A 25,845-nucleotide genomic window follows, 5' to 3' on the forward strand; every position below is an offset into this window, starting at 1 on the left:
TTGGTATTTGTATTCATTATCAATATTGTAGAATACAAAATTTTCTACAACTTTTGTCTAAATTTTTTTTTACATCATGAACCGTAGTCGAGTTAGAGGGCGGAGAACGCACGGTCACTGCATCACATCAGACATTTTTTTTTTTCAGCTAACCTACCCGTGATAGTTGGTTATGGATAGGACATTAAAAAAGACGTTATGGTTTCTAAAACCATTTTTCGTCTAATTCAATTGTTTGAAAGATAGACGCTTCCAAAGTGGAAAATTGACCGTGCGTTCTCCGCCCTCTAACTCGACAACGGTTCACCATGTAAAAAAAAAATTAGACATAAGTTGTAGAGAATTTTGTATTCTACAATATTGATAATGAATACAAATACCAAAAACCCATAGGAAATGAGATATTTCCAAAAAACCGCAAAAGAACGATTTTTGGGACCTTTGACCCTGAATTTTAAGAGTTGCTTACACCCTACCATATATACCATGGTTTTGAGACAAGGTTTAGGGGGTCAATATACAAGTATTTACAAAATTACAGCTGGTCATCTCGCATTCCGAGATTCTTACCTAATTTAAGCTTATTTGACTGGACTAATTTGACGAACCCGGTTAACTTGGGAGCGCTGTAACTGAGTTTCTAATGAATGAAATTGAAAACAGTTGTAGGGAAAAAATTTCTCGAAAAATATTCTACAAGATTGGTCTGAAGTCATTTATTTATAAAATGTAAAAAAAAAGTTATAGAGCAAAGGAGAAAATTTTATTAACAAAATTTCACTTTTTTACTTATAACTTCTTTAATTGTTAATTTAGGGCAAAAAGTTATTAAACATATTTGTAGGCAAAATAATTTTCTACAAATTATGATTTTAAAAATTTTATTACGATGCATAGTTTCCGAGATATAGCAAAAAAAGTGTTTCCATCCCTTTTTCCAAGATGGCGGCCGAGGGACAAGGGTGGCGACCCCACAAACTTCAAGTTAAGCTTCTATTGACCCCCCTACATGATCAAAAAATAAAATTGCGTCCTCTAAAAAATGCATAATTCGGCCCTCAAATTGTAACATTTCAATGGACTAAATACCAAATTGCTTTTTATGATACCTGCATGCATGAGGGCGGCACAATGTTTATTTTGAGGCCAATTACTTCACTCAACCGGGACAAATTGATAACTGTTAACGCTTTGTGTACAAACTTAACCAACCCTGACTTTGATGATCGGCCATATCCAATTAGCATGAGTATAAAAATAATAAGTAAATTACTTGAGGCCTCAGGCTATGATAATTGAGTCTTTCAAAACAAAAAAGAAACAACGGTATGGAATTCCTTTTAATAGCGTGACAAGCAAAAATTGAAATAAAAGAGAACAGAAGCATCCATCAAATACATATCATCCATTCATCTAGAATTGGAAGAGTTTTGTAGATTACAAAAAACATCCAAATAAAGAAACTGAACTAAAACTGTTTCAGTTTGCATAATACATATTTTGTTTCGGATGATTCGGAAATATATAGTGACCTCCTGAGATATTTTCATTGAAAATATTGTTGAAATCTGGAATTGAAACTTAAATTATACAAGATTCACGTGTGTTCATATTATGGGAACTTAAAGGCACATATTGAGAAAAAATCCACCGTGAAATAAAACAATCGAATTTTAATGGTTTGGAATGGTCACCAATCGTAGTTATTGAACATGCGTGAATACATTTACAAAGCAATTTGCGTTCCGAATATACTTGAAGTATTCGAATGAAAATTACGATCTTTATTGCCTTTTAATTTTGTATACACGTTTTTAACCAACTATGGAATGGTGCCCCATTAGAAAAGAGGAATATGTTTTGGGATCGAAGAGCTAAAAACGATATATCGTGGGAGTGGCTTGTTATCCATATTTCTTCAAGGAAAATCGGAAATAGCAATGGTGTTAGTGGTAGCAGTAATAATAAGAAGCAGATCAAAATAGGTGACTACTATCAATAGAAAAACATATCTCAAAGTCCATAATCCTGTCTGCGTCATACTTTAGAAATAACACCTTTTTGCGGATCGTTAGTTTCCGGTTTGATATACTAGTACTGTATTTATTCCTTTCTAGAAATAGATATTCAGAAATAATACTTAAAACGAAGTCCTTCATTGAAAATATGGGAGAAATCAGCATTGCACAGTTTGAAGCAACACGACCAAACAATAATACCAATGCAAAATGTTTTGGCTCATTAAGTTACATAAAGTTCGTAATTATTCATCGGTTCATGAATGAAATTGTAGTATTACTCGACTAAACTCAGATGAGAAGGCAAAAGTAGCTGGTAAATGTATAATAAGTAGTATATCTACATCAAACAAATCGTGACAGTAAGTATATAAGATGCGGGGTCCCCGGTGGGTGAACCCGTCAAGGTCACTTCGAGGGAAACCCCACAAGGGTGTTCTAGGAATCTTTACAATTTCAACAAGATGTAAATTGGAGTGTCAACAGTACCTTTTTAAATGTATTAGTATTCGATACGCGACTCGTTGATTAAATATTGAATACATTCGAGGTATATTAGTCAGCCTATTGAATCACGCTGACCGTTCCAATTGATCGATTGCGCGAATTGGTCATTTAAATCAATCGATAGTAGCTCCACATTTCAATCGGGACTTTTTAGCTGTTATCAAAATCGTGCCAAGTTCGGCAAAGTAAAAGTTGGTTTCGTTTTTTATGTTGTTATGTAGGTGGGAAGGTTTGTCAATGGTGAGGTCGGTGGCGATCCGGCACATAGGAGCGCCTCGTGGGCCTCAGGGGTAGAAGGTCCTGTTTTGCGTGCTCGTCCCGACCGTCGGTGGGGGTAAGTTTTTCACGAGGCCCTATATACCGCGACCACCCCGACTCGTACATAAGGTGGGCGGGCTGGGGTGGTTCGCGCCCGCAAAAGGGGCAAAATACGGCGTACTCTGGGCGCCCGTTCTATGTGGGTCAATGTCGGGAAAGCCCGTGTCTACCGGTGACGGAGTATGCACAACGATTCTGATCAACACACCCGTGACATAACAAAAGATAAAGCAAAACATCTCAAGAATATAGTAAGACCTTAATACCTTGAAATAAGGTTCAAATTCAAAGAGATAACAATCGAAGCGCTTCTTCATACTATTGTTTTTCATCAAATCTCACAAAGGTTTTTCAGGCTTCATAGATTTTACTTCTAACATTGTGTTTAGGATATATTTTTATTTACTATTATGGTATAAGGTATAAGCTAACTAAGAAGTTATGTATTTAATTAGAACTATTTGATTTCTGTATGATTAGATAAAATGTCTAATTTTGACCTGAAACATAGAATATTTCGTTACTTACCAACAGCCGGTGACATGGAGCGTGAGCCACTGGAGCCTGTTGGGCTTGGCGTCGGCCTCAGGTGCGGCGTGGTAGCGCGCCCTGCGCCGCCGCTTCCGCCCGAGTCATTGCTGTTCTGACCGGTCAGATCCTGAAAAAAAGAAGCTAATTAGATAATGCAATCAACCACCTAAATGCAAGCTAATCTTGCACTAAATTATACCCAGTTTCCAAATACCTTTAACAAATTTTCCATGAAAGAAATGCTTGAACAATGGTTAAAGAACATCATTTTAAGATAACTTGATGTGTTAGTGTTAACATCACCCATTTCATGTGATCATGAGAAAAGGGTGAAATTGCCAGATTTGAGAAGGAATCATAGGATGTGGGAGTCCTATGGATCAATTATTTTTAAGACAATTCAAGATAAGTTTTACAATTTCATATCATGACGGTTTAAAACAACATGAGATAAGTATTGAAAATCACGTTCATAAGTTGAGAGCGGTTAAACATGATTCATCTTAGCGTGGTCAAGAATAATAATTCTAATTTAGTACTGTTTATAAGTTCAAGATCGTGAAACCGGGATAAAACTCAATTATTACAGTTGGCCCTTTAATTCTTCTTACATAATTGTCGTTTGGGCCTTGTTAGCTTTCCTAAAACGTTTAATGGGTTAAAGATGTTTGTACAGTTTTATCTATTCCTGGTTTCATTTAGTTAAAACTGCACATTTCAACTGTTTGGTCTACACTTTTACGATTAAAACGGCACAGTTAAGTCGTAAGGTGTGTAGTCGTTATTAGTAATATCCATTTCTCCATCCGGATTTTAACATTTTTTTTTTAAATTTTGTTGGTTGTTTATGAACATCATGTAAATATACGGATCAATAAACTTGTTTACACCAATTATAACCATACGAATAGTAATTAAATCTAAGATAATTTAAAGATGACCATGATAAAGGATGAAAACAAGCAACTTATTAAGTTTGAGTAGATTCATAATTTCAGCATATCCAGTAATAAAGATTTATTCGCCATCAAATGGTGTAAAATATCACAAACAGATGTTAAAGACCATTCTCATTTACATAATCCACACGGCATAAAGTGTGCATTCTTGTGCCTAGGTGAGATGCCTTGACACTGCAACCTCGGCAGTTAAGAGCAACAATAGCACGCCGAGTCAATAGAGCACGGCCACTTGCGGTAATCGTGTAATAAAACAACGTACGGAATCTCCGCAAACAATGCGCTCGCCACCAACACCAAAATAAAAACAAATGCGGCACACCTCGCGCTAATATTAAACCCGATGCAGATTATCTTTTGTACAGTAACTTAAGTTATGTAACGTAAACCAGCAGTCGTTAAAGTACAATAGAGCAACGAGTTATGCATAATAATGTAAATCCATACCAACTCATAAAAGCTCGACTCGACTAACTATTGTATACAGTTGACAATCATATGATAGTACGTACCGTTTCAGCGTAGTCTGTGTTCGTAGCTCGTAAATCAATCAGTGGTCCTTTTCTATTACAACATACAACGGTAAACGCGATTAGAGCGAGCTTAGAGCGGACGAGAGCAACCGTGCATTGGACGCGTAAATGTTAAGCTTTTTCAAAGTTAAAATCGAGTTGTGTTATAGAGAGAGCGGCGACGGTGCAACGCGTTCTCAACGTTCGAACGGGCTCGACGAGGCAACTCACGACCCCCCGCTGTCGAGGTTAGCTCGCCTGCGAGAGGCTCCGGCGTCGATCAGACGAGTCCGGCCGGTGGGGCGGGGCGCGGGGCGGCGGGGAGCGCGATAACTGCGGCGATGTTTTTGCCCAGCGCTCCAGCTCGCTCGCTCGGCGCACCAGGCGCGTTCTTCATTTCGTACAGAGTCCATTATCTCTAAGGCTGTCCCTCTCGCACTCGTTGCTCGCTTCGTCGCGCCTCGCCGCACCGGCCGCTGTTTTATTGCCAGCCGACGATTTTAACGTGCGCTCGCAACGTCCGCCGGAGCACAAAAGTTTTTATGGAAATTTCATTCCGAATGCGCCTCGCTAGCTTGCTCACTCGGGAACGTCAATATAAAAGCACGATAACGAACGGACGAGTCAATTAATTATTATTGTTGGAAGCTGTCGGGACGTGCTGGGCGGCTCTATCTAGATACAGTATCTGTGCTATGTTTTCAGACTTGTATATTTAGTAAATTGGAAGGGAATTGATTTGACATGAGCTACGCAACTATGTTAGACAAGGCTGAGTGTTTTTCCACATTAGGAGAAGTTCACTGCAATGTTTTATCAAAGTTCGATAAAAACAGAAATAAATAATGTATCGTAAAATAGATCTCACATTTCAATGATCGATGAAATACATATTTTTTATACTCCGTCTATAGAATTATTTTATGTAAGTAAATACGATTTTAGGAAGTAGCTTTTAATTTTATACTTTTCGTTATGCTTCGAATTTAAAAACTAAGCCGGTTATAACAAGAAACGACTATTAGAGAAAATCTAGTAATCAAAAGCAGTTTGTAAGAAAGAACGAAAAGACGAAGAGTTGAGCCTACCTCAATTTTAGAGTTATTAGTGTTCTAAGATATCAAGAAAATAAGCTTTCAATTAAGAACAAAAACTAAACATTGATCAGCTGTTTGAATGATTGGGCTACGCCAATTGCGATACGTCAGTCGAGCACGAACGAACGAGATCGGCTTAAATTGACCGACTGCACTTGGCCCAAATCCCGACGCAAATAAACACAAAATCGCTCTTGTTGGTGTGTCTACACAATGTGTGGAGGCTGGCAGCAGCACGGTAAATAGAGGGACTAACGCAACCACATAGACCTACGTAGCTTACGTACTTTATATAGGTGAGGTGCAGTGGGAACGAGGCGACGACGATCATGAAACCCGCTATTGAGCCGAGAGAAACGCTCACGTGGGCCCGACTAACAATGCCGGGTACTTTATACAGGATTGCTGTGGTACAAAGGTTTTGCTTCACAACACAGCTCCTGCTTGTAACATCGAAATAGCGCGTCGTCTTTACTCTTAAAGGACTTATATTTTTGTTTAGCACAATTCTGCTTCATATTTCTAAACACTATTGTTGCTACACTATATCCTTAATTCTCTTTCCAACCATGTTCTTATAATAACAGTCCATGAGTCTATCTCTCCATGACTGTAATCTTTGATGTTCGTAGCTCGATGTTTCTAAATAGTGCATTTCTGTTTGATTCACAGACGTCAGTTGGTAAATCTTCATATTAATATCTGGTAGGCTAGGTCAGTGGCACGGCACGGCTCCAAAGTGACGTGCGTTATAAATAGCGCTGATGGGCGATGAAGCTCATCTAAATAACCGCAAATCCCCTGCCTTGCAGTCAAACGTTACTAACGTAGACGCTTCATTTTGCACGGTATTCACTGAAGTTTAATGTTTTGGCGACTAAATCAATAACCGATGTAAAACTAAAATCTCTGGACTAAGTGTTTGAAAGAAATTCATTATGCATCTAATAGACAAAGTCAAAAATCGATTTTAATTCAAAGAAGTAGACATTGGTCCAATAGTGGAGTAGTAACATAAGCAGCACTGCATTCGAAGTACTTGACATTGGCAACCTGCTTGCTGAAGCCACTAATTTCTGGTTGGGATCTGAGCACAGATTGAAGAATCTTCAAAGTTGTCGACAATTATCGTTGCCCATCAAATTTATTTAATGACAAAAATCTAACATCAAATGAGACATGTCAAGATTAATCAGTGTAAATGCGTTTCAAGACCATTCAAGAGTTCGTCGACCGGCGTGCGAAAATGTTGTCGTAAATAAATAATTCACAAGGCTAGTGTTCTCGGTTGGGGCACGTGGTGCCGGCCACGTGTAGTAGGTACGCGTAAACATTTACATTACATAACCGGCTCGTCATCGACGACCGCGCGCTATTGAGAGCGAAATGCTGTGCAACTCTTACAAATCGTTGCACCGAACTACGACTCACCCCGCTTCGGTAAGGTTCTTGTTACCGTCGTAGCCTATTCTCTCACTGAAGTGTCATAACTAACAAGCACATGCTAATCAAATCTCTCGTTATTACGATTTACTCAAATATTATAGAAATATCTTAAAGGTGCTCTCCGAATGGAGAGCCAAAATATTTCAATTCAACAAGTTTTTCATTACCAACATGTCTAGAGGCGTGCAAATGAAAGGTAAATAAAGAGGGTGTATGTAGTGACGTGATGTTTTGTATAGGGACGAGGTAGTGCGTAGTACCTGGGATGCCAGGCCTACAAAAATCTTACACGGCCCGTACAATTATATACAACGTACCACGTGAAACTGGGGGACAGTGAGAAGGTCGCGACCCTTTCCCACCCCACACCTTTATTCGTTCAAAGTAAATTTGCATACGTAGGTACGTCTACAGTTTTGTGCTACCTGGTGCTCTGTGGAACAGACAGATCACTATCTCGACTGCAACATCTGTAGCTGCCACTAGATCATGGCATTGGATTGAGCAATTAGTATTTTCTGCATATTGCCGTAGAACAGTAGATCGTTGAATGTATTCGATGAAAGTGATATTAACATATCCACAAGCTAAAGGTTATTTAAAGTATCAATTAACACATTTCATATCAAATATGAACAGTTGATAACAATCAACAATACAAAAAACATTTGTATTCCACTTAAGAAGTCGGATTTGTAAGCGTATTCGCATTTTGAAGTTGTCAATTGAGAAGCAGTTTTGGGTACAAATTAAACGAAAATCCTAAAACAAAATAAAACAATCATTCCAAAAGAGTACAATGAACTCATTCGTCTTATCGGTCGATGGTCGATGAGAATGAGAAAGATGGCAAAAAGTTGAAGTTGGGTTAGTAGTGGGCCTGTTTGTATGTGTGAGTGTATTTGTGTAAAATAGACGGTTCCGCAACGAAGGCAAGTGGTACACACTTTATTGAATGTCTTTATAGGCCACCTGTTACTCGGGTCGGTGTCGGCGAAACAGCTGATCGGGCTCGAGCAAATTATTATTATTGTTGTCGGATGTCGGCTCTGGCTTATTTATTTGTGACGAAGGGGGTTGAAGTGGGAAGGGGGAAGCGACGCCGAAGCTCAACTTTCCCCGCCAACTTCTACTATTGTTCGATTGTAACGTGATGACGTGGAGAGCCGAATTAATTAAGAGTGAGCTACGATCGGGTTTTCACGTGGGGACCGTGAAAGTTAAGACAACACAGCCAATTCAGCTGTTTCTGAATCTTGCTTAAAACAAAACATCAGTAGCGGCTTCATTTTGTCAAATTCAGGGTTATCAATTCACATTCACTTCATCCGTTTCACTCGATTGTCATTTCTGCAGTCGTCAAAAGTCAACATCTGCTGCATAAAATTTGGTAGTTCCTTCGGTTACAAGAACTTCAAATGACGCTCATCTTTTTTACGAAAATTACGAACTGAAGGTTAAGGAGGTTCCATGGTTGTTGAACAAAAACAAGGTAATGTGCATAAAGACACGAAACCCTAGCTATTATATTATAGCTCGTAGCTACACCGGCAGCAAATGTAATCACCGACCACGTCATGTTTTTTACCAAATGACATGTTTCATAATGACTGTTTACGTGCAAACCCCAATAAGGTGTACTTGCTAGCTGGGTTTGAAATTACAGTGGGGTTGATAATGAGTTTATGTTTTGTACTGATACTATCATTAGGAATTTTTGATAAACTAGATCAGGAGTTACTTGACCCATAAGCTACTTTAAGCTGAATTTGATTTTATGATTGCTTCCTTAGTTTAATACTTTTAAGTTTGCTTTTATAGTGTAGTAAAATTAATTGAATTTAGTCGTACGTAGAGTTCCCTCTGGTGTCAACTACATAATTTAACAAAAACCAGAAAACGCGTTTTCTGTTTAATCCTTTAAACTGCGATCTGCAATCTGCCATCCGGCTGCCAAGAGACTTATGATAGATTCCTTATAGAGGAAACCGCCTTTCAGCATCATTAACACTCCATGATATTTTACTAACGGTTACTCAAGATTTGGTGAATTTGAAAAAACAGGTATCCGATATCTAAGATGTAGGTATATAAGTTTCCAATTCATTATACCATTGTTTTTAAAACTGATCAATCACATTGGTAATATAATAAATGATCAGCGATTAAAGTATTTGTTGTATCGAAGTGTGTATTGTTTAGGTCGTTATCTTTTATGTAACTTCTATTTAAAGCGCTATTACTCCATTTACTTGATAGTGGACTCGTAGAGTATCTATAGACTATAACTGATAAGTGCAAATGTTAATGGATCAATGTCACACAAAAAGCGAATCAGCTACTATTAGAAAAGTAGGTAGATAACTTCACGGTTCCATCACCGCTGGTATCAATCAATATGATTAAACAGAAAAAAAAAACAAGAGGGAACAATGTGAATGTCCAATTAAACGGAGCTCGCACACGTCATCGAAAGGTGTTTCCCGAAGAACGCACACACACACATGGACGATCAGCTGACTGCTCCGATTTTAACCCACACCACTGAGCCGACTGTTAGAGAACATAAATAATGACGGCCCACCTACCTAGCTATACGTAACACACATCGTATAATTTGTATGAGCCACCGACGGAAGAGGAATGTGTGATACGCCAACGTTTTCTCCGCCATTATAGTTTTTACGACAAGATGAATAAAATCGACGATTGATTCGTCTCATTGCTGGCAGTTACGACTTTACTAAAGTGAGCATGTTGAGCGTGAGATCGCATTAAATAATCAGAAATGCACACAAGCATTACGAACACATGCGTGATGATAACAATACTCTTTGATAATCATATTGCAAAAAAAGAAAAGAGCTTTCTGAAAATGTTTGATTGCAATAGAAGAGAGCAGTCTTTCTGGTAAGATGAAATAGTAACTGGTAAGATAAAACAATTCAAATACACAAAGGTGGTCTAATTTTGAACATGCAAGGAAGTAATGAAATTTTACCATGTCCATGATTCCTAACTAACGCTTTTTAGTGATTATTTCGAATTGGCCCCGGCCAATATAAGATAGAAACATTTATCTTTGGGAGGAGGCATAAAGAAAATATATTATAGTTTAAAATTTTGGACAACGACCTATACTGGTTATAACTTGAGTAGTCGTAGTATAGGCAGATTAAAATGATTCGATAGCAAGTTAGTTTTATCGAAATAGAAGAATTTAATGAATAACATTATGTTGGATTCTGTTTTCTAACTAACATAATCAGGCTACTATAACTACATTAAAAAAATACTGAAAAATGCAACGATTACCATTTAAAATTAGCTGTTCTTTAGCTAAGGAAGCTTTATATCGATATTTGATTTAGATGAACATTCATCTACCACATCACCATTAATTTAAAACATTCCATAATGATTTCTTCATTAAATAACGTAAATTTTCCGTAAAATATGCTTGTAACGATGAACAGAGAAGAGCTACGGAGCGCCGTATAAATGCGCCTACAACGTTGCCGACGGCAAATGAAAACCGACGAAATGTTCCCAAAGCAGAAAGTAATCACAACCATAAAGTCATCCCTAGTAGGAGCAGTATTACTTTTATTTCTATGTTTTCTTATTTAATTAAATGTATTAAACCATCGCTTTATAACTAACCTAATTACATTTGACGCTATTGTTCAACTAACAATACATTTTATTACCCTTTCACATTATAACATTTCTTCATCAAAGTTAGCGATACTTGAATTAGAAGCAAGTAACAACAGTTGCCGGTCATATGATAATAAAAACAAACATCTAGCCGCTCCGCCGCAAAATAGAACTCAGTATTGAGCCAACGCACACAGAGGCATAGAGGCGGTCGGATGTCACGCAAACACTGACAAACTCAGCGTCGGCACACCCACGCACACAAGTGCGGTAGATAAGAATCGTCCCATTTTACATTGAGTCATGCGGCCGTCGCGATACTTACTGTATTCGCAGGCAGCCTTATGATGACAGCCGTCTTGAATTCTTTTCTTAACTACACCGAAGCACAAATTGGGGCGAGTTGCGCACATGCACTTCTCACACACACCACGAAATGTTTTGAGTGTCTATACGGTGACGGTTTTGCTCAAAAGCAAAAGGTACCGAATCATCGACCGACGCCGGTATCAGGAACGGTGCCGGGGCGAAGGCGGTGGAAGCTAGCAGAGAGCGAGAGCCTCGTGTGGAATATTGTACGTTCGATTGCGCTAGCAGTGCGCGCGTTTCAGTTGGCGCACGGCGACTGGCGCAGGCGAGGCGTGCGGTGCGACGAAGCGGGCGGGCGAGCGATTTCACCGGGCTGATATTGCGACGGCACGCCGCTCGCTACGACCCATATGTATAGCTACAACGAGCGAGGGCACGCCAGCGAACCTCGAGCGGGGGGTCGCCGAGCGCCGAGCTGCACGCACTCAACCAACTATCCAACTCAACCAGTTATTTGTTCGCCTCAGCCAGCCTTACTTTGTACCGAAGGCACGTAACTACTTTTTTGTGATACATTCAGTTATTATTTATTCACTCGGAGTGTTCGAAACCTATGAATTGTTCAAAAAGAATAATAAAGTTACTGATCATGAAAAAACACAACGAAGTTCTACCACGAAAGTTGTTTACAATAAACGTAGGAAACAAATTTCTCTGGTACACGACGAATTATAAAAGGCTACCGTTTACAAACACCACCGTATTGTCACGCTGTTCATTAAGCATGTGTGCGTGTGTGTAGAATGTAGATACAGCCGTAAGCTGTCATTATAATATGAAATTGTTCTCACACACAATACACACAAGCACGATAATGTTGAGTAAATATGAGATCGTAGACTTATCATTGATAATAACGAGCAGAATCGCTTATCAGATATTAACATAATAACAGATAATACAATTCACATTAACACAAATACACGCGAAATCACAGCCGACCGTGATACACCTAATAACTAATTAGGAAATATTGATCGGCCGGTGCGAACCAATAGTAATATTATCATCTATATACTACATCTCATTACTGTCGCATTGCAAACATTGATGGCCTATTGGGAATGCGGGTCAATGCATATGCGCACTGTGTCCGTTTCGCGATATTTATATTGTATTTGTATATACGTTTTACACACACGCCCTCTCTATTATTTTGGAATAAGCCACCAGGGCCAGTCAGCCGATTCCTCAGAGGATCCTTGTCAGTTTCATTACTTCATCATCATTCCACATGAATCCCCCAGGGGATTGTACTTAGTGCACGTGGACAAAAAAATGGGACAATATTAGAAATATTGAACCTAAACTGAGTGAAAACAATATCAAACTGAGTGTGATGTGAAGTTTAGGGTATAATGAGGGGTACCTTCGAATTGGGAAATCAGTAAATCTATTTTCATGGCATGGCATTTATAAGACAGGAATCCACATATCATTTTAAATTATAATGGCACACGCATAAGGGAAATATGTGCCACTTGTACGAAGTAGTACGAACGCATCAGTGTCTATGTGTATGTTGAGTGAGACTGTGTGAATCCATTAGCGTGGTGTACGCATAAAACTACACATTCAATCAGAAGCATGGAGAAAAAATTCAATGGTTGTAGCTTGATTGAACATGGCGCCAAAGATCTCCCTCTCGACTCGACGCCCGTAGGTCTACGTAAAAACATAATTTTACAATATGCCACATGTCGTGAAAACCAATAACATGCAATCGTTTTCTCATGCAAGTTCTTGTCATGATGTTTTGATGGTACGAGTATGATAACCACATTTATGGTGAGTTCCGGTGACTCACGGCAGAACAATGTTTCCAATTTATTACGGAACCTGTCAGTTTAGTTTAACTAATATAACGAGTGGGTAGATATTTATATTTCCAAAGTATTTTTCAAGATATGCCAAAACATGTAAAGGGTAAAAAAAATCTTAAATGACCCAACATTCAACCAATAAAACTGTAAATTGTACCAAACTAAAGAGAGCATTCCATTCACCATGATCGCCAAAAAACTGGGCGATACGTTCACCCACTTTTTCTGACCAAACTACTTCCAAATAAAAACCTGAAATGGGTAGTGAGTTGATGTTACATATTCAAGAGCTCCGTACGATAGTCATTACTATAGTTTGAAATTGATCTATTGAACAAATGATTGTATTAACAACCTAAGTACACAATGATTTATTACGTTTTGGACAAACGAATAAACGAACCAAAGGGCCATTTTTTCTGTTATGAAGAAACAACATTTGGTGTAATTCGGTTAACTCTTATAGCACGATGGTATGCATTGGAAGCTTGCCTTCTGCTTCCTCTAAATTCCCAAAGCTACAAATGGTTTTAAATGAGTCAAATGTTTATTCGAAAACGCACTTTTTATTAAAAAGATGACCAAATGAAAGACCATTGAATATGAAGAGACGTAGAGCCTAAAAATGTAGTGTAATAATGGTGTGAGATACCAACGAGATCCACGACTCAGCATTGTTACGGTCAAACTTGATGTAGGTCTGGCAGTCTTATGTCAGTAAGAAAAGGTTTACGACACCAAAAAACTTCGATCTTAAACAGAAATTTAACTTGATAGATATTTTATAAATACAGGGGAAAATAATATACCCATAGCTTTATTCAAAATACCTGATAAATAAGTTTAAGCATGAACATGCAGTGAACTACCAGATGTATTTCAAAAATGTTGACTCATTTTCGAGACTGAGGAAAATATGCAGAGGGTGAGGCGGCACCTCGCAAGCGGATTTATCGTTAATTTCGATATAGGAACCTGTTCTGTAAAGTGGCGGGCCGACCGAGCCTGGGCTGCGTAGTCAACCCGCTCCGCAAAATAAAAGAAATATGTTTTAGTGGGTTAGCGAGCGTGTTTACGATCAGATTCCTCGAGCCCGATTATGCCGCCATTAGTTACATAAGCGGCCGGCCGGCACCGTAATTAGACAATTTGTCTTATAGCCGATAATGTCATAAAAATATTTCACAAGGGGTCTCCGGCAAATTAAACCGTAATTGTATAAAACTTGAGTAATAAGTGTATACATTCTACAACCGTTAATAGGATATCAGTTAGTATTTAGAGTTAGTGAAACATTAGATAGAATAGAATGACGCTTAAATTAATGGATAGAGCAGTGTCCTGTGGTATCCAACAATAGTCTTGTGAATTGAATATAAGTTATACATCATGAAACATGGTATTCGACGCACAAGCAAGATACACGTGGTGCCATCTGTCGGGCGCTGTACGAGGCTCGGACCGGATGCCCGACCAGTTTAGTAGTGACATCGAACACCTGCAAGCACAACCGACACCACTGTTCTACCTACGTATTTTGTTATGATAGAACTATCGTTATCGCAGGTGAACTTAGTAAAATATTTAAATCTATGGCAATACCTAGCCATTAAACCATCTAAGTTTCACACGATTAAGGAACAAATGCCCTCTATAAAATCTTAGAGCAAACTATGTAAGCACCGAAGCAGAAACATAAAGGATACTTCAGTGTCCATAAAAACAGGAGACGATCGCTATAATAGTTAATTGATTCGGGGTAAGGATCGTGGAGCTCCGATACAACGTAGTTTAGGGCTATTAATAGAAGAGCTTAAAGGAACAAATTCAAAAGGATGACTGTAAAGAATCGTTTAATTTGCAAAGCAACGGTCCGCATGCGTACGACATTATTTATTTTTATGTTTTGTATGTATATGCGTGGTAGCATCCTTGTGTCCTTGTTTGGCGAAACAATACACGGTTGTTACGTAAGTTTAAAAGACGCGTCAATGGCATCTCGACCCTGCCTCTGTTCTCGTCACTGACCCACATTACTCACTCGCTACACGCAATAACAATAACGGTAAACTCATTCATTACATAATATTGCACCGACTGTGATTACGATACATTAACGCGCATAAATTAACATTCGTTTTAATAACACTTACTAGTGCACGTTTCTATGGATGATATTGTCTGGCGATTCTATATTTGGCGCCACTATCGTTTTCAATTAACTGATCGAATAGTGCACTTTGGACACGCAGTACCGCTGAAGCATCAGAATTTTTAGTTGTTGTCTCTTTTTTGTAGTTTATAAAATTTAAATGTGCATATATTTTATGGATCACATCAATACATCTCAACCTACTATGTTATAAATCCGAAAGTTAGTATATTTGTTAGTTTGTTACTCCTTCACGTCAAAACGGATGATGGTATCGAGACGAGATTTGGAACAATTAGATTAGTCTGGAATAACACATAATATAAATATTATATAGATCCATAGCTACAACAATCTAAATGTTACGAAGAAATTCAAATTCGTAAGTGTAATCAGTTATTGTAAGCCACATTAAACATCAAATCCATTTTATAGTAATGTGAACTTTTAGGCGCTCACACATCAATAGAAAAACAGCATCAAAAGCTGACGCCAAGAACTGGTAAATTCTTAAAACTCGGAGTGAATTTGCTTTTAGGTTTATTTCTATCCTTTTATGAAAAAGTAGCTGGAATACATTTTCTAGCCGATATTAAAGTAGTGAGTAGCGAGACGATGATAAATGCTGAGTCTCCGCTTAATACTATCCTACCTTTCCGTACTGAACTACATTCTAAATCTTCATTCTGTTTCTGTGGCACTTCGAAGACATAGTTCTTTATCATCCAAAACGTCCCGTATAAATTCTTTTGCGATTTACGCCCTGACAAGGGTGACGATTTATGGGAATAAGAGTAGAAAAATTTCAATCCTAGTAGTTTTAGACTGCGCATCAAGTTATCTTTTGTGAGTTGTTAATTCTTGTTTTATGACACTGTAACCAAGATGTTCGAGTCGGTGCTTAAGATGGGAAGTATAGTAATCTGTTTGTATGGACTATCTTGGCTTGTATTGTTTATTGCTTGCTGTACCTCCATGAGGTTGTTAAGATAGGTTAGAGATGAGTACTACTTAGCCACTAGTTAAAGACCTTTTGTTACCTTTTCTGTTTTCAGATTTTGTTGATGTTTATAGCAATTATACCCAAATGGGCATCAAGGTAGCGAGGATGGTAGTAGTGTTTACATTAGGAACAATCGCACTTATTAAAAGATGAACGGTAATTGATGCATCATGTCTTAAGACATTTTAATCCATCCGAGATTTGTCTCAACAACTATCAGGAATTGACAATTCCTCAGAGTTGCTAGACAAAAAAGTAGCAAATTGTAATAATAAAAATACTGAAGTTGCAAACTACGTGATAAAGACCTACGACAGTAGCACCGTTACACAACAGAGATAAGGCGAGGGTTTAAATAGCGTGCTAGATGAGTAAACACGTCACGCTTATTATTTATAGCGTCGAGAAGTGCCGAAACATTGAATGAACTTTTCTTTTCGTGACGAGAGAGAAGTGGGCGTGTGTGCGTGTCCCGGTGTCGATGTAGGCCACTGCCAAGGTCGAATGTTTAATATAAAGTCTGGCGCCGGGACATTAAAATGGTCGGGCCCTCCCCGGACCCCCTTATCCCCAGCCCGGCGGTCGCAATCGTTGCACTCGTTATTTATTATCTGGAGGCATCCCCCGCTCATGAACGCCTTCAGTCTTCGGTACCTACACATTTGTATATGTATAGAACAACGTCGGTACCAGAGGACGGTGTATCGACACAATAATGAATTTAATGAAACACGGATTTCGTAACGTGAGGGATCCGGAGAACAGCTGACGCGGCTCAATTACCGACACCCTGACCTATTGAATTGAGTGACGAAATTCGCATCAGATTACTGCGGATAGATGTAAAACGTAGGCGTGATCGCTTTGAAGGTCTTTATCAAAAGAAAATCGTCAGAGTCAACGTCACAACACGTAGTTACACTGTTATAAATGTGCGAGTAAATATTGATATTCACAACAGTACATGTAACATTGTTTTACATATGAATGAGTATAAATGGATGAATGCTAAGGTTGAAGTAAATAGAGGTTCATACGATTTAATTATGTGAATGGTGCCGTAACTAAGTTTTACGCTCCACTATCTCTAAAGTTGTTTGCAATCAATATTCAATTGGAGATGAGATGAGCACATTAATATGTAAAACCCTTAAGTTATATAAATCTGGAGATGTCGGTCGATTCTACGACGTCGTGGAGCGTGCTCCCGAGAAACTTGGAACTCTCGCTTTCGAACAAGAAACGCTTGGTTACTGTGGTTCGACAACTCTATAAACACACAAACAACTTACACAAAACATAGATGGATGGAGCGTGGCATTCACCTACATTTTCGATATGTAACGTTAGCTCCCTGAGCGTTCGAATATCTTGAATGAATGAATACAAATACAAACATGAGTAGACATACATTAACCCACATAAAAGTCCATAATTATTAAATCGTCTGGTAAATGTTGGGGATACCCCGTTGGATGGTTGCCAACAGGAAGGGGCCATCTTTAAATAAATTCCGAATAATAATGCGTTCAAGCGCCGTGGATTGACGACAGGTTGAATTTTGACGTGCTTCCGAGTATTATAAGCAGACTTTTTATTGTAAAGAACTTTTACCAGAACTGTATTCCATACTTGCAGCGAAAGAATGATATAGTTGTTTGCGAGACCACGCAGAATGCACAATGTTCAGCATGGACTGGTGCTAGGTATGCACGAGTCGTTAAGAGTCTTGGTCACGAATCAGCGGCGGAGGCCGAGGCGTGCCCGCCCATCGCAATCAGATGACATCATGCTGCGACCACATAGCCCAGTCCACTCAACAGGCAACTACTCGATTCGATGGTGTAAGTAGCTTTCAGGTGGTATCCGTGATACAAATTAAAGTGTACTTAACTTCCTAATGATGATCACTGCCTGAATGACATCGTATTTCTTTTTTATCGAATAATATACAAGCTTTTTTGCAAAGACCGATGCAGAAAGATGCGGGTCACGCTAGTTAGGTTGTAGTGTCGTCAGAGGCGCAGGTCGCAAAACGTCACAAAGCAGCCAGTGATTGATGGTTGCGGTGACACTCGTTACGTCAGCTACCGGGGGTCGTGGGGTCAATGCCGTCACGATTACAATAACCAACGGGATGTAATAATAATCATCCAGCTGAGCTGTGTTTATCGCCTAGGTATCTGCTTTTACGATACGATGTTATAGACTACTTTGGTGGAAACTGTTGATTGATAAACATGTGCTTGAACAAGAGAAAACTTCTTGAGACAGTGGACACATACAATGCATGATGCATTGTTTCAGCATTTCACAACTTTCGCCGAAAGCAATCGAGTTGTCGTTGTTTAGTTTGTTAAAATTCATAAAACAAGGAGGGTGGTCTCAGGTTATATTACATTACGACCACCCAGTACGGTGGCTGTTCGACCCCATTTTGAAGGCTGGGTCGGTGCTATAAAACGACACGGTCGCTTTTACGACAAACATCTACAACACACATCCGCATATTGTAACGTAATAACGATCCGGTAAAGGTCTACGAGACGATGCGAACTCGAGTTATTCAAGTATTCTATTGACTGAAAACAAACCTATTGAATTACATTAGGTACGATCCCGAGAAAGAAAACTATACCGTCTTACGTTTTCATACAACGACTACGAGCTGATGTTATTTATATAGCAACCCGCTTCAACATCTACCTTGAGGGGAGTGAATAACAAAAGTTTAGGACCCTTTCTGTGTTCTTACTGAGATATAGGAAAAATAATAAACAGACTTGTGTATCTTGCTAGGTATTGTGCATTTATAAGATAAAGTCTTTGAATGCACGTCCAATTGATTGACCACTAATCTCATTGTGGTTAACCAAACGTCCAGGAGATACGGTGGCAGTCTGGCAGTGTGTGCACAAACAAACACGGACGCAGTCGCTGTCTGTCCATTTTATTTTTGATAGAACGACGACTCGATGATAAATACTCTTCAGGATTCAAATTTTTCCTGGAATCGGACGACGAAACATCGTCGATCTTTGAACTTGTAAAAGAATTCCCAGTAACACTCTACCATACCGAAATAAAAAATATTCTCTTTGAAAATATCCAAGCAAGGAACATTCAAATCATGATATGTGTGATGTAAGTGGCTATTCTTAAGCTACATCATCTTCACAAATCAAGGTTGACGACTTCCATATACTTAGAAGAACTCTAATGTTATTCCGTTATCGATTATTAGAGAAAATGTACATACATATTACATACCATGATCCGATCACAGATGATAATGACATTATGATTATCATGATGAGATTTCTATTGATATTAGCAGATAAGCAGGGTTTATGTAGGTTGACAGGTCATTGACTCCAATCACCGCTTAATTAAGATAATACAAGATATGTCAGTTATTCCAAGAACATACAAATCGTAAGAAAAATAAATATAATAAACGCTAATATGTCTAATAAAAATATGTTTCATTTAAATAGCTGGGAGTTGGGCTTGTTATAAAATCATAATAATACCTAGACTAGAAACACATACAAGTTACATTAATCGAAGCTCATAATTATGACTGCTCTGTGTCATCTATGGCAGGCAGTGTTGAAAAAGCAATATACGTAACTCCCTGTTAATATTATACACCAAAAGTTATTAAAACATTTGCATGATATGGATATGGGACTAGCATGGGAATGTTATGGTTTAGTGACGTATTTGCCGTATAAAAGCCATTAGATCTAATCGTTATAGGCAATATCGTGAGTTTATGATGATTAATAAAGAAGGTAGATTGTAAAACTCTCGTTCATCAGGTATGGAGCAGTAAAATATGTTAATATAAACAGTTTACTAAGAACATAAAGTTGACAAAGTAACCGCAACGGTGGTACCGGCGCACGCAACCGACCGCGTGGAACACTGAACATTTTGCATTTAGTGGTCTACAACGGACTCCCCTAATATCGCCTGCTACATGAATGTACGAGCTTTTGAGGTAACTGAGATTTCTGCCTGTGCGGCTCCCGCACTGGGGAATGTAATAATACGCTATATGTTACAGTATATTGGAGTTTTGGTAACCGTAAAGCCGATTTAGTACGGTGCAAGCGTCCTTTCGAGTACTCTTTAAATATTTCAGCCTATGTATGTGTACTTGAATAGAGGATTGACATGACACTCGGGTACGCAAATCGTGCAATGTTTTAGTGCTATCACAGAGCAGTTCGTTTGGTTATGGGACGCCGGTCCGGTTTACTGCCTCGTTACCGGCGATCCAACGTTTTTACAGCCCGATTAAACCGTTCACCCGACCTACGGTCCCTGTAATTGGGGTAAATCTTTTTATTGAAGTCTCTAGAGCTAACAATTCTATTGTACCCTATTGTAATGTAGACGCAAATAGATTTGAACACTATGTATGTATTATGTATACTGGTACGCCAACTATATACTGCAAATTTACATTAAAAACAATCGTAAGTGCTTATTAAACATTATTTATACGATACGTTCATCATTCTGACATATGATAGATTACCTACAAAATTGAACCATGTTTAAAATTCGCATAATACAAAATTGAAATAACACAGAAAGGCTTTATCTGCTCTGTGAGTCGTATAAATTATTAAAGTGCAACAAAACGAGTGGGCGACCACATTTTGTTCACAACCGGCCTCGCGGCGCATTATCGAAATCGGACCGCAATAATTACATTCGAGCCGAATGCGGCCGCTCCATCCATCTGTCCAAACGACTAAATAAAATATACGTCCGCGATAAAATTTTATCAATGAAAAATATATTATTCGTTCTCTGGAATAGCGAACATTTAATTAAACATGGTATTCAAATAAAACCATTTCAATCAGTGCAGAATTTAATTTTTAAAATGTAGCGACAGAACCGCGCACGCTACGAAGATAGAATATTTTATTATAAAGTGGAATGATAGTAAAGGTTTACAGTGAAATAAACAAAGCGTGCTCTTTTATGGAAGTAAAAAATGCCACAGACTGCAATGAAATAGAATTTTGAAAAATTCTTCAGGTTACTTGTATTTTTTTCTTTAGCGGATACACAGTAGAGATAAACAAGAGAAAGTAGAAACTGTAAAGTAGAGATTGTGTAACAAAAGCAAACAGAGGGCAACGCGAATTTTGGCGCTGGGCGGCACCAGCCGGATTATGTAGCACTCTCGGCTTATTCAATTAAAAAGGAAATGTACTCGAGGGCGCATTCTGACTACTCGTAATTCTGATACGAAGATCCTGTTTGACAAATGAGATTCGTTTCAGCCGCGTCACTAGTCGGTTCCAATCTACACACAGAGTTAAACCATTTAGCCGTTAAAATCGGTCTATGCCGAGCCGAAATTGTTGAGTTTTAAAATCGTATTTTCATAACAGGTATATTTTTGAAAAATGTGTGTATGTGTACCTAGTCAATATTAGACTTGTACTAAGCTTTAAGCGTTAAGATTATTAAATTGAAAAGCAAACATGCAAATTAGTAAACAAGCACATTGTCAAGCATTTTAGCAAACATTTGTACACTAAGCAAGCAAAAAAATAACATGCAGGCACCTAGATGAAGTAGGCAATAAAGCAATCAATTCAAATTAGCAAGACAGGAAAACATGCAAGAAATAAAGTGAAAAAGGGTATCATATTAGCTAGCAGTGTCTTCGAGATTTAGTAAGCATGGTGAGTGGTTAAGTTACAATGTAGTGAAGAACAGTTAAGGTTTATTCGCTATGCACCATCCCCTTGTACAATCAACCCTCACACACAAAAAGCACAAACCATTTTAAATTCAGTGCAAGCTACAGTCGCTAATACAGCCGAGTGACAAACAGAAATTTTATGCGCAGACTGAAAAAGATATTTTCTTTTTCGTAGCTAATGTGATAGAACACTAGTTGAATATAAAAGTCATTTATTAGGCATGCCTCGAGAAATTTCATGTGAAAATTCGGAGTAAAATGTATTTGCTTTGTTTTTACATGCGAACGCACGTCGCCTGTCGGCTGATTACGCTCCGCGCTGTTACCGTCATTCATTTGAGTCTGTACACCGCCCCACTCAATCTCGTTTATTATGAACGTGCAGCGGGCGAGCAACCCTGCCTCTCTCGCTTTTTACATTTGAATATTTTGCTTCATGCATTACTTTTACATTGTTAGGAAAGACTCTTTCAGCGAGATGACAGTGCACATGAGTCGCAGTGTTCATTTACGCACGGAATGTTTTTAATTGACATTATTCCGTTTTATTTTTCAACACTCATTTACAGTCCGTAGTGTATAATCAAGCTGTTTATAAAGGCTGCCTTGTACTGAATTAAGTTTAAATAAGGACTTTGCTAACACTGCAGTCACAACTACTACAACACAAAAGACTGTTTAAGTTTCTTGTGTTGCAATGTAGACGAATCGTGTTATGTTTACACAAATCAGTTTGATACATATTGCCCTTACAATAGCTGGTGACTACAGGGACCGACATCATTATGATTGGATACATCAATTACTAAGGACTACCAATTAGGTGCGGTCTAAGATTAACGTCATCAAACCTAAACCACGAATTAACTATTTTAACCACATTTTCATTGTCTTTGTTGCTTCTAAAACGATCTAAATATTGCCAGAGATGGAGCTAATTTGTCAAGCGGGGTTTGTTTTTCTCTGTCACCTAATATATCAGTCAAATCTCATCCCTAATAGCTCTTACATCCTATTTGACAAATGATTATCATCAATAGCGCCTAATGAAGACAAATTAGAGCGCCATACAACATTTCGACAAGTAATTACTACGTGCCATGCGTCATCGGAACCTTTTCAAGGGCTTTAGGCACAACAATGTAGGAATTTTGAAATGTAAGACAAATTCAAAAATTATTTCTTTATTCAAGCCATGGGAGCGGCACATTTCTCTTGAGCGTTCACAATGGCAGTAAAGTTGCATAAATAAATAACTCGAATTAGAACCCTTCACGTAGCGCGCAAACGTTGAATGCTCGCGACTCACGGTGAATAATTTCTTACCCGCTTTTGTGTTCAACGTCTTAGTAAAATACCTGACATTTAACTGACAATTGATGAATTTTATAGGGGAGTGTTTTTAGACGAAATATTCTGTAATTCCGGCCTCCTATGAACGCAGATTATTATGGAAGGGAATGATAAACAAATGTTTTCCCAAGAAAAATATTTATTGACTTCCCACGCAAATTGTTAACCCGCCGTATAATAATAACCGCCCATTAAATTTTATGTTTTAATGTGCTTTTTGATAGCAATACACAGGCAATCGATTGAGAGATTTTAAACCAAGTTTCCTGTTAAAGAATTACTTCTCCTTACGGACACTAACTAGACTCACATAAGATTTAAACAAAAAAAAAAACAGCTAAATTAAAACAGCTGATCCTTTGAAAACGAATAACAATAAAAAAATAAAATGTAATCATTGTGATTTCAAAATTCCCCCTTAAAACATTTGACAATAAGGCCCGGATGGCAACGGGGACTGGGGAGCCATGGGTTGTTGCTACAATTGATAGGAGCGGCGAGTTTCGGGTTCCCCTCATTTTGGGCGATACACAGTACTCGGTACAATCATTACAAAAAGCGTCACATCGCAGTACGGTCCCCGGTTTAATAATTCCACTCATTTGGGCTCCCCCGGGCGACTCAGCGAGACAATGCGCGCCCGGCTAACGGTATCAATCAACATCAAACAACCCCGCTACTCTCTATCTATACACAGCTTTAGGGTTGTACGTTTTGTGCATATATTACTTTATTGAGATTATGCAAACGTCAAAATCCCACGCAATGTTAAGTTTCTGGGGCTTTGAACTTGTATTTAGTCCATTAAGAATAGATGAATGTATAACACAACATTGAACTATTAGTGAATCTATTTCTAGTTTATTTATATTTGACAGGTTTACTTTACAACTTGGAGAAGCACGTGGCGAGACAGTAAGTAAATATTCTGTTATCTCGCATGCAATGTTTTTTCAAACGGTGCAAAATAAACCCACTACAGAGTACATACATTGTACAGATGTATCAACATTTCGCTTGAAAGCTGCTTTAATATAAAACAGGATTATGATTACATTTTCAGTATAAAACATGGCGGCCCTAATGCGCTTTGAAGTCTGTAGTAAACGATTCTTTTTATCACAGTCGTTATGCATGCACAAGCCGACGTCGATAAGCAAACGGCCGCGGGATGTGTGCTCATCTCAATCCTCGCAAACACATTAGTAGTAGGGCACATTTGCTCATGACGCATTCTCATCAAATAACCGAATCGTGCGTTTCAAAACAAACAGCACACCCACGCGAAACCATGCTCATAGACGTAAAAATAAAACTGAAATCAGATTGTAAACACAAAATTAATCATGCACGTTTGTCTATAAATAACAAACACTGACAAGAGAACGTTTATTTCCTCCGTATTCATTGTTATGTCAGGGGAAATTGCTTTCATTTTTCAGTTGGAAACAAAGTGTGTAAATAAAAATCTATTTACGATTACGCGCTTATACAACCAACGCTTGTAAGTTTTTTTCCATTGCGGGTTTAGGATTCAGCAAACGAGCTTATTGTCGAGTGTCGTGCGAGGGACGGCGCATAAACTCTGTGTATGGAGTGCTAGTCCACAAATAGAGGCCGAGTTGTCCGAACCTCACTCGATTTCGTGGGCCACATGTGCGCTAATGAAGACACGACGTTTATGATTATGTTTATTCACGTCCGCTCATTTTCGATGTAGGATGATGTTATTCGTAACGAACAAACGCGCTCATCGTTTCAATCAACAAATGAACGAATCGGCGACGTCAGTCGAATGATTACAAAATATGTGTTTAGAATTACTTAATGTAACACTGACTTAACTCAAACTGAACTCTGGAAATAATTACAAGACGAACTCGAACACGTAAAATAATATGTTCGGTTCGGTGAGACATAAGGGAATACAAGGAGCTTCATTAGGCGCGGAAACCGACGTTGTATTTTGTTCTTTGCGTGACCAGCTGCCCACATTATTCAGTCATTAATGGACGTCTGTACAACACACGAGTCCTACGTCAAACAGGATCTACGTCATTACAAGATACATATTATATTCCAAGTAACAGTAACTTTGGCTGTAAAGTCAAGTTTTCAAAAAACAAAAGTATGTTCTTTATTTGGAGAGGTCTTCGTAGTTGTTACGAGAAGTCAGTAATTTTTCATGGGCAGGTTTAGTGTTTCTCTAGAGACTACTTAGTTGCGAGAATGGTTTGTAGTTGATGGCTTTTTAATACCCTGCCTTCTTGATTCATCAAGCGGCGGACAACGTTGATTGATTGTGAGTAGCATTCCAGTACCAGTAACAGACTAATATGAGCATAGCTCGCAACAATGAT

The 25,845-nt window shown here is 38.5% G+C and overlaps 1 protein-coding gene across 10 annotated transcripts in view; it reads right to left on the minus strand.

The window, feature by feature from the left end:
* Positions 1-25,845, minus strand: part of LOC118277936 (trithorax group protein osa) — an 82,481-nt gene that overhangs the window by 20,596 nt on the left and 36,040 nt on the right. For all 10 annotated transcript variants that reach the window (XM_035596963.2, XM_035596962.2, XM_035596960.2 and 7 more), the window contains exon 5: positions 3,372-3,501. In XM_035596963.2, coding sequence (XP_035452856.1) covers positions 3,372-3,501 — 130 coding nt within the window. The remainder of the gene's footprint in view (positions 1-3,371; positions 3,502-25,845) is intronic.

Source organism: Spodoptera frugiperda, chromosome 18 (genome assembly GCF_023101765.2).
Source record: "Spodoptera frugiperda isolate SF20-4 chromosome 18, AGI-APGP_CSIRO_Sfru_2.0, whole genome shotgun sequence".
Lineage (NCBI taxonomy): Eukaryota > Metazoa > Arthropoda > Insecta > Lepidoptera > Noctuidae > Spodoptera > Spodoptera frugiperda.